The sequence below is a fragment of the Aptenodytes patagonicus genome, chromosome 1 (assembly GCF_965638725.1).
Source record: "Aptenodytes patagonicus chromosome 1, bAptPat1.pri.cur, whole genome shotgun sequence".
Taxonomy (NCBI): Eukaryota; Metazoa; Chordata; class Aves; order Sphenisciformes; family Spheniscidae; genus Aptenodytes; species Aptenodytes patagonicus.
The window spans coordinates 216,228,549-216,238,674 of NC_134949.1; the positions used below are offsets into that span (position 1 = coordinate 216,228,549).

General features: G+C 43.3%; 1 protein-coding gene across 1 annotated transcript in view; it reads right to left on the minus strand.

The window, feature by feature from the left end:
• Positions 1 to 6,538, minus strand: part of DEUP1 (deuterosome assembly protein 1) — a 46,582-nt gene extending 40,044 nt beyond the window's left edge. Inside the window, exon 1 of the mRNA XM_076328316.1 lies at positions 6,483 to 6,538. Coding sequence (XP_076184431.1) covers positions 6,483 to 6,526 — 44 coding nt within the window. The 5' untranslated portion in view covers positions 6,527 to 6,538. The remainder of the gene's footprint in view (positions 1 to 6,482) is intronic.
• Positions 6,539 to 10,126: the final 3,588 nt, after the last annotated feature.

Genomic DNA, 10,126 nt, shown 5'->3' on the forward strand with positions numbered 1-10,126 from the left:
ATTAGCACAGAATGCCATTTTGTGTCACGAACATTACAATCTGGCATATGTTTTTGGGGGACATTGCAACCAAGAATGTGCCAAGCAATTAGGAACTCTACCTTAGCAGAACTGCACTTAACCAAACACAAACTGAGCCATGCACTCAGAGGTAATATCCCTATTGCCAGTAAGCCTTCAACTACTGAGCGTGCTGCCAGCACATTGCTGAAGAACAGTAAGCTAACTAACATGCTCCTCTTATGTAAATGACTGTGCAAATGAAGCCTGAATGTAAGCAGATGCTTTTATTCCTGGTAGTTGATACCACCATCTTGTGTGAATGCTAGCATGAAAATGCTTCCTTTCTTTTCTGGTAATCTTTCACATCCCAGCTGTTCAGCCAACTCTCCGAATGTCTGCCCTCCTAGTGCCCTGAAGTCCCCTGTCTGTAGGTTGTGCTCTGGGTCAAGTGCTGGTCTCACACACTCTGCGTTTCACATCCTGCACGCTCACCTTCTGACTGCACTACACTAACAAAAGAGTTCCTTAACATAGAATCATAGACTAGTTTGGGTTGGAAGGGACCTTTAAAGGTCATCTAGTGGATGGATGGATATGTGTTTATTGAATATCTTTTTTTTGGTGCTTAAATGGTGCATATCTCTTGTTTGGATAATTATTACAGGAAATTGGAGCAAATTTGTTAGATTTACAATATCATAATTAAAACTCAACATGTTTTTTTAAAGTAAAATTCTTTAAAACTTTTTTTATATCGACAAATGCTTGAAACTTTAACATTATCAATGTTAAGCCTGGAAAGGCTTTTTAAATACACACATAAATCTTAATGCCTTTTTAATGTTAAAACTGTTAGCAATGCCATTTTAAAATTTAATGAGTCATAGAATGATAATAACCAAAGTGCAAGCAAGTAGTACACTGTGATGTACATATCACAAAACAAAAATACCCCCCCTCGCAAGTGCCTGAAACTCATCTCAAAATAGCATTAATGATGCAGCAAACTTTGATTCTTTCTGGGTGGAATATAAAATGGGATTTTAAAAACAGAAGATGAAGCGATATTGCATCAGGACTACCTTTTCTTTCATATTGCTATAAGGACCTGTGCCCTTCCAGCCTCATGTAATGTCAGGTGGCAACACTTTGGTGAACCACCAGCAATGACTCAGCTATCTGATTTTAGCCTTCAGAAATACTTACTTTCTTTATTCTGTGTCACATGGATCATCTAAATATTGTTATGCAAGTGCAAATGCAACCTCTAGCCTGGATCATCAGGTTACCCTTTCAGATCCACCATGGCTCACATCTTTCCCTCTTACATTTCACCTGTCTCTTTCAGATCATCCCCCACAAGGCAAGTTCTGCAGCTGTTGCTGGAAAATTTTCTCTTGACAGTTCTTGCATGTTTTTCGAACTTAGAACCACCAATAGATAAAAGGGAGCTGTTGAAGGAAAAATCCCTTCTGAAACAGCTTCTCAGTCTATCTCCACCTTCTCTGTCTACTTCCTTACCTAGATCTTCTAGGTACACCTGCAGCTGAAAAAGGAAAGCTGTACCTGAAGCTGTAGATTACTGCTGCTGTTCTACTACCAGAACTACTCCATGTCATGGCTGTGGCATTACAAACAGATCTGCATAAAGATGTATTTGGCAGTTATCCCCACCTACTAGCATAGGGGTATTACTAGCTGCTGTAACTATTATTTTAGTCCCTTCAGTGTTTTGAAAAGAGTGCTAACTATCCCCCTCAGAATATGGCCAATCATACGGCATCACAATCATGAGAATTTATTTTGATCACTGGATGTGGAATGCAAAAAACTCTGGTATCTTTTGTTTAATATGCCATCAGGTAAACAAACACACAAAGAACAAGTTTTCCCATAAAACGAAGAAGTATACATATGGTTTTTTTATCCATATGCATTCAGCATTCCCACTTCGCTGACTGCATACATCAAATGGATTCTTCATACATGGAAGTAATGACTTGTACTTAAGCAAGTGGCAGCTATTTTTTTTGGTTGCATTTACCTTGAAACAGCTCAAAACACTTAAAAGTATCTCATTTTTAAAGTGAAGTAGGCAAGCTCTTAGTCTTCTTTTATTCTATTTCCATATTGGTGAAAATAGAGATGATTCATATTCTGCTGTCATTAATAACTATTTATCTTCATGTAAAACCTAGATGTTTCCAAATTTAGACAAACGAAAATCCAGATATTAAGTTTTACCAACTCCAGGCCTTTATCTTTGTCACAAATGATTTTTGCACTAGTTAGACCTTTCTAGCTCTATTCATCTGCCTTTTGCTTTGGAGTTCTGCACAGATCTGTATTTTTCTGATTGTTTCCTAATAGACATAGAAAGAACACTATTGTCCATATAATTTAGAATATAGTTATAATTTAGAAACTGGCATTTTAAGAAATGATTGGTTCATATTGTCAGTCTCTACTTCATGCCTTCTTCTCTTATTACTCAGGTTTGCTGACAAATAGGAAAATATCATAGAATCATAGAATAGTTTGGGTTGGAAGGGACTTCTAAAGGTCATCTAGTTCAACCCCCCTGCCGTGGGCAGGGACACCTTCCACTAGATCAAGTTGCTCAGAGCCCCGTCCAACCTGACCTGGAATGTTTCCAGGGATGGGGCATCCACCACCTCTCTGGGCAACCTGTGCCAGTGGTTCACCACCCTCAGCATAAAACATTTCTTCCTTCCTTATATCTAGTCTAAATCTACGCCCCTTTAGTTTAAAGCCATTCCCCCTTGTCCTGTCGCAACAGGCCCTGCTAAAAAGTCTGCCGCCATCTTTTTTATAAGCCCCCTTGAAATACTGATAGGCTGCAAGAAGGTCTCCCCAAAGCCTTCTCTTCTCTAGGCTGAACAACCCCAACTCTCTCAGTCTGTCTTCATAGGAGAGGTGTTCCATCCCCCTGATCATTTCCGTGGCCCTCCTCTGGACCCGCTCGAACAGGTCCATGTCTTTCTTGTGCCAAGGGCTCCAGAGCTGGACGCAGTACTGCAGGTGGGGTCTCACCAGAGCAGAGGAGAGGGGCAGAATCACCTCCCTCGACCTGCTGGCCATGCTTCTTTTGATGCAGCCCAGGATACGCTTGGCCTTCTGGGCTGCGAGCGCACATTGCTGGCTCATGTCCAGCTTTTCATCCACCAGTACCCCCAAGTCCTTCTCAGCAGGGCTGCTCTCAATCCCTTCATCCCCCAGCCTGTATTAATACTGGGGGTTGCCCCAACCCAGGTGCAGGATCTTGCCCTTGGCCTTGTTAAACCTCATGAGGTTCACACAGGCCCACTTCTCGAGCTTGTCCAGGTCTCTCTGGATGGCATCCTGTCCCTCTGGCGTGTCGACCACACCACTCAGCTTGATGTCATCTGCAATCTTGCTGACGGAGCATTCGATCCCACTGTCTATGTCATTGATGAAGATATTAAACAGTACCGGTCCCAATACGGACCCCTGCGGGACGCCACTTGTCAGCAGTCTCCATCTGGACATTGAGCTGTTGACCACTACCCTCTGGATGTGACCATCTAACCAATTCCTCATCCACCAAACAGTCCACCCATCAAATCCATACCTCTCCAGTTTAGAGAGAAGGATGTTGTGGGGTGTCCTGGTTTCGGCAAGGATAGAGTTAATTTCCTTTCTAGTAGCTGGTACAGTGCTGTGTTTTGGATTTAGGATGAGAACAAAGTTGATAACGCACCGATGTTTTAGTTGTTGCTAGGTAATGCCTACACTAGCCAAGGACTTTTTAGTTTTCCATGCTCTACTGACTGAGAAGGCTGGAGGTGCGCAAGAAGCTGGGAGGGGGCACAGCCAGGACAGCTGACCCCAACTGGCCAAAGGGACATTCCATACCATGGGACGTCATGCTCAGTACATAAACTGGGGAAAGCTGGCCGGGGGGGCCACTGCTCGGGGACTGGCTGGGCATCGGTTGGCGGGTGGTGAGCAATTGTACTGTGCATCACTTGCTTTGTGTATTATTATTATTATCATATTATTATTATTATCATTTTATTTCAATTATTAAACTGTTTTTATCTCAACCCACAAGTTTTTCTCACTTGTGCTCTTCCAATTCTCTCCCCCATCCCACTGGGTGGGGGGAGCGAGTGAGCAGCTGTGTGGTGCTCAGTTGCTGACTGAGGTTAAACCACGACATGGGGGACTGTGTCAAAGGCCTTACAGAGGTCCAGATAGACGACATCTGTAGCCCTTCCCATGTCCACTGATATAGTCACTCCATCATAGAAGGCCACTAGGTTGGTCAGGCAGGACTTGCCCTCGGTGAAGCCATGCTGGCTGTCTCAAATCTCCTCCCTGTCCTCCATGCGCCTTAGCATAGCTTCCAGAAGGATCTGTTCTGTGACCTTCCCAGGCACAGAGGTGAGACTGACTGGCCTGTAGTTCCCCGGGTCTTCCTTTTTTCCCTTTTTAAAAATGGGGGTTATGTTTCCCCTTTTCCAGTCAGTGGGAACTTCACCGGACTGCCACGACTTCTCAAATATGATGGATAGTGGCTTAGCAACTTCATCCGCCAGTTCCCTCAGGACCCACGGATGGATCTCATCGGGTCCCATGGACTTGTGCACCTTCAGGTGCCTTAGATGGTCTCGAACCTGATGTTCTCCCACAGCGGGTGGCTCTTCATTTTCCCAGTCCCCGCCTTTGCCTTCTGCGGCTTGGGCGGTGAGGCTCGAGCACTTGCCGGTGAAGACCGAGGCAATGACCGTATTTATGCAAACACAAGCAAAACCTATGCAGAACAATGTTAACGAAGATTTCCATCTTACATAGTACATTCATTAGTTTGTGATCCTTAACCCAGCTTCTAGAGTCAATATTAATTCCTTTTCTCTTCTTAAAACTTGCTTTAAAAATAGGAAATATATAAACCAGTTGTGATACAATAGTCCATTAGAATCTTCTACCCCAAAGTTCCATTATATGAACTACAACTACTTTATTTAACAATTTTCAGCCATACAGAATCATACACATCTGTGGAGGGATAATTTGTGATTTATGAGTTCTTGCAGCTGGGATGTAATAGTCATGATTTCTACCACCATTATTCAGCTGTCTTCCCAAATTTTAAAGCTTTCTGCATTATTTCTGGAATACTGTCAGCATAGACTGAAACAAATGTCTCCTATCATTGGATGTGTATTCTAAACTACTCTTCCAGATTCTTTGTATAGTTAACGGAAATAAATAGCTACCTGGAATACCTGGTTTATGATGGGACAAATCACTCTCTAGATTCATCTGCAATAGCCTGAAATTTCACATACGTCGATTACAACAAAGGCCAGGCAGGATGTGAACTCTTGAGATAAGCTTCTGATTTGTTAAAAAAGTGTCCAAAGAATAGCAATATTTTGATTTTTTTTAAATTCAAGTTTTTATATGAACATATTTACCAGTCATATCACTAACAAAAAGAATGCCCCTCAAAGCAAAAAAAAAGGGCCACATTGTTCAGAATATAATATCTTAACGCAGCAATTTTTTTTCTATCATGAAAAGTGCACACATTATTCTTCAGTACAACAGAGCACACTTCCAGATCCTATTAAAAATTTACTGGGCTAGCATATGTGTGTTTCTGTTATTTTAAGAAATACTTTTACACTTAATATGCATCATATTACCTTGAACTGCTTCTTGGTAATAATGATAAAAGAAGCTGTTTTATATGAAAAATAGGTAATAAGTTTATTTACAAATTATGATAAATATTCTATTTAGCTCATTATATGGGGAAGTACTTTATATTGCTGTGTTCCTTGAACAGGCTGGATGGGATGAGGTCCTACATCAAATCTCACCCTGAACTCATGTAAACTCATGTTTACACTTCTTTAGAAAGCTTTTGTGCTGTACTAATATTTTTAGATTAACACTAAAAGAACTAAGCTTGGATTATGTCAAAAAAAGATGATTGTTTTGTGATGAAAAGTGCACTTAATACTTGGTAAGAACAATTGTGGTTATTACCAGTGCAAAATAAGACTAAGGCTTTAGCAATTAATAGCCTTGTGAGTTTTGAATGTTTTAAGACCTGTGATATATAAGTTTATACTGCTGTAGCCTAGCAACTTCAACTATTTTTTTAAAACAGTTTAAAATAACATCTCTTAACATTTTAATAAAATCCCACATAGCTTTCATTTTTTCCCCTTTTGTTCAGGTATGAAGATTTTAAAAATTTAAATAACTAACAGAAACAGTCAGTAGATTATTAGCTAAAGCAATAAGATGTGTTGTCTTAATTATCAGTAACCTATCCAGTCTGCACAGAGGGCAGCAGAAGAAATTGAGAAAGAATCACGTTTGCTTCTAAAATCATTAATATTTTGTTTCACATTTTTAATAAACCCACATAATTTAATTCCATTATATATTCAACTCCCAGACAGTAAGTCATTACTTACTTAGTGACAGCTTGCTCCTGAAACACTTCTAAGTCCTGCTCCATATTACTGATTGTCGTTTTAACCTGCTGAAACAACAAAATTTCAATAATTCATATTCTTAAATGCGTGCATTTACACAGCCAAGTAGTGCATACCGGATAGTTCTATGCTTTCCTTTCAACTTCTGTAATTCTTCCATCGCAAACAACAGGGGCAGGGGAATGTAGCTCTAATTACAGGCTGGAGTGGGCAAGACAAAATCTTCTGGAGTAAGCTCAGCAGCTCTCGCACTTGGTGTAGCACTGAGGTTACTAGAGGTGGTGCTAGCTTGAGGATAGCCCTGGATTTCCCTGAGGAACAGTTTGTTTTGGATCATTCCCTGTTGTGTGATGCCAATGATTTGCCAAGACACTCTAAGACACATAAACCTAAATTTGTCATAGATCCATGGCTGCATTCATCAACCATTTCTCATACCTTCACACACCCTAATTAACCTATACCCAGGCTATAATTGCTCTCAAACACAATTTTGGACTCCCATTGACTATTGGCTCCCTTGCTTAGCAGATGTGGTGCTGAGACACACAGCCATCAAGTACCTCGGCAGAAAGATCAGAACAAGACTGTTCTTGGGACCAGTCTGGTTCTGTGGGTCCAGCAGGACACAGGACGTGGGGCAAGCCTGTCTGCATGCAAGAACAGGAACCAGCCACATTAAGTGTGACAGGGTGGCATGAAACAGCCCTAATTCCTCGTGGGGGTGAGCAGTGGGTCTCTCCAGGGCATGGGTACCAGTACATACAGATGTGCAGATACTGGAGACGCTACATGGCACTGCAGCCTTGGCTCCACAGGGACCACGCACCTGAGGTGACACTGCCACAGGGGCACTGGCTCCACAGGAGACCGGCAGCTGAGGTGACACTGCCACAGGACCAGCACCCTTGGCTCCACAGGGGACTGACACCTGAGGTGACACTGCCACAGGACCACCACCCTTGGCTCCAAGGTGCCGCGGCCGCCCTGTCCCCGACCGTTACCTGCCGCGCTCCCCCCGTCGCTCCTTTCGCACCCGATGTCGCTGTGGTGGCGGCATAAGCTCCGCAGCCCCGTCACTCCCGCTCTCCCATCCCGCCCCAGCTCCCGCCCGTCGCAGTCCCCGCCCGCCGCGCCCAGCGGCCGTTGCGGACAAGGCCGGGCGGCTTCTCCCGTCGCCGCGGTAACGCGAAGGGCGGCAGGGCGAGGCGGGAAGGCGGGCGGCCGGCTGGGCGGCCGGGGGCCGCGGGGTGGGGGCGGGACGGCCGCTGGGGCAAGGCAGGCGGTGAGGCAAGGGGCGAGGCCGGGGCGGTGGCCCGAGGGGCAGACACCGGCTCCGGCTGGGTGCTGGAGGGGGCGGCGGGGAGCTGCCGGAGAGCTGAGGGGAGGGCGGCGGGGCTGGGGCAGAGCCTGGCGGGTTCGGGCGTGACAGGGCTGTCGCTGCTTTCTGCGAAGGGAGGGAGGGTGCGAAGAAGCCCCGCGGGGCCGCCACGGAGCTGCCGTGGCGCAGGGGGAGCGGCGCGGGCATCCCGGTGTCACTCGTGTCTTTTGCAGGGCCCTGTAGCCTCCAGTAGCCGCCCATCGATTTGAAGGAAGCTGGAGTGAATTTCACCTCAGGCAATATCACCCGGGATAAAGAACATTTACTTTTGCTTTAACATAATTTAAGAAATCAGTAAGCAGGGTGGGGTTTTTTTCTTTTTTTTTTTTTTTCTCCTTTAATATGCTATTACTACTAGACAATGAAAAGGCTGAACATTGCCCTTTTCTTTCTGAATGGCTAATTACGCTTTTGTAAAATGACTTCAAATGTTTTTCAGATTATTGTGCAAACGACCTAGATTTGGATGACACTTCTCTTTACATTTTTGTGGACTTCAGTCTGTTTTATTCATCAGCAAAACACTTTAAGAATCACAGCTATTTCAACTTTTTACAGTAATAATTTGTACTTCCAAACTTAGGGTTTATAGATCTCTTCAAACACCAGGGAATTTTTCTACCAGGACAGTACAATTCAGTTTGTATTTATTGTCCTGAAATTGCATGGAGCATTTTCGGGAACCATTAGTCTATGTATGTACACTAAATTTCGAGCTTTTGGTTTGTTTTGCTTGGACTGTTTACTTAAATTAGCCAAGAGAACTGCATTTTTAATATCAGTTCTAAGGAATAATCTGTTTCATTTGTTTCCTACCTACTGTGCTAAGGCAGATGGTTTTCATGTCAGCAGAAATACCGTTTCAAGCTATGAATTATGAAAAGTATTTTTTAAAATGAAAAATTAAAATTACATGCAGAGTTTCAGGAAAGTTCCTGATAAAGTTTGCTTACTCACTCTAGAAAATAACTGACAATTTTCCTTTGTAGTTTTCTTAAAGATTACTAAAAAACGTTTTTATTTTTGCTTTACACTTTTTTCATGGCTGTATTTAATTTCAGGAATATCCCAGGAACACTTTAGATCTTTATTTGTCAGGCAGCAGCAGGAGCAGCTGCTGGGTGAGGGCAGGCAAGCCCAGAGCTGAGGGTAATGGTACAGGGTAATGGTAAAGGTGCAGGGCAGAGCTCTCCCCAACACAGCACAGTCCCACAGCACCCAGCTGGAAGAGCAGAGTGGGGACAGGGATGGTGACCGGGGTCCACCACAGCCAAGGGATGGCCAGACAAGCCCACAGCAATGGGCAGATCTGAGGTGACTCTGGAAGGCAAGTCAGCAAAATTAGGAGCAGCGAGGTGCGGTGCTGAGCACAGGCACAGCTACAGCGTTGTTCAGACAGGGCCCAGGGGCATGGCCCTGAGCTAAAACGCTGCCCCTGAGCTGAGGGCACAGGCCCCCAGCACAGCATCTCACGGCTCTGTCTTGTAGCAGCCTTGACCCCAGGTTATGGCTGCACCATGTCAGAGCTGGCCTTGAGGACAGGCAGCCAAACCCTTGGGGAAGAGGGGAGGAAGTTGCGGGACCTGTTGCTGCACTCAGAGCCCTGAAAACATTTTCTTCATTACACTTCTGTAATTACACTTTTCTTCATTATTTACTTACTGTAATAGAATTAATGTGAAGAAATCACAGTGAAACATTTGATTTTTAATACCTGAAAAGTTTCAAATATAATTTCTTCTAATTGAAATACTGGTTTAAGATTTTTTTTTTTTTTAAATAGTGAAATTTAGGATGATTTATTTTAAATACTTAAATTTAGGATGATTTAAAGTATTATGTACTAGAAATATTTTTTCATGTAACTGCCAGCAAGTTTCCATTTGTTCATCTGGAGCAACTGAAGTGAACTTTTCAGCCATATTCCCAGTGCATACATTTTAATTTCCTCCCTGTCTCTCAGTGGTAATCAGTTATTCAGAAATTTAACTTCCATCTGTCATGCCCAAATAGAATTGGGGGAGGGGGGCAACTTAAAAATATACAGAAAAATAATTTTAAAATTACATATCAACATTTTCAAAGTTTTTTAGAAGGACAGTTCCCACTGCCATTAGCCAGAGTTGTGTTTCTAACTCCCTGATGTGCCTTTAAATATGTCATTCACTATATTAAGAAAATCCCATATCAAATTGTTGACATTTTCTATTCGCTTTTGGTCATCCACATCATCTCTTGACTA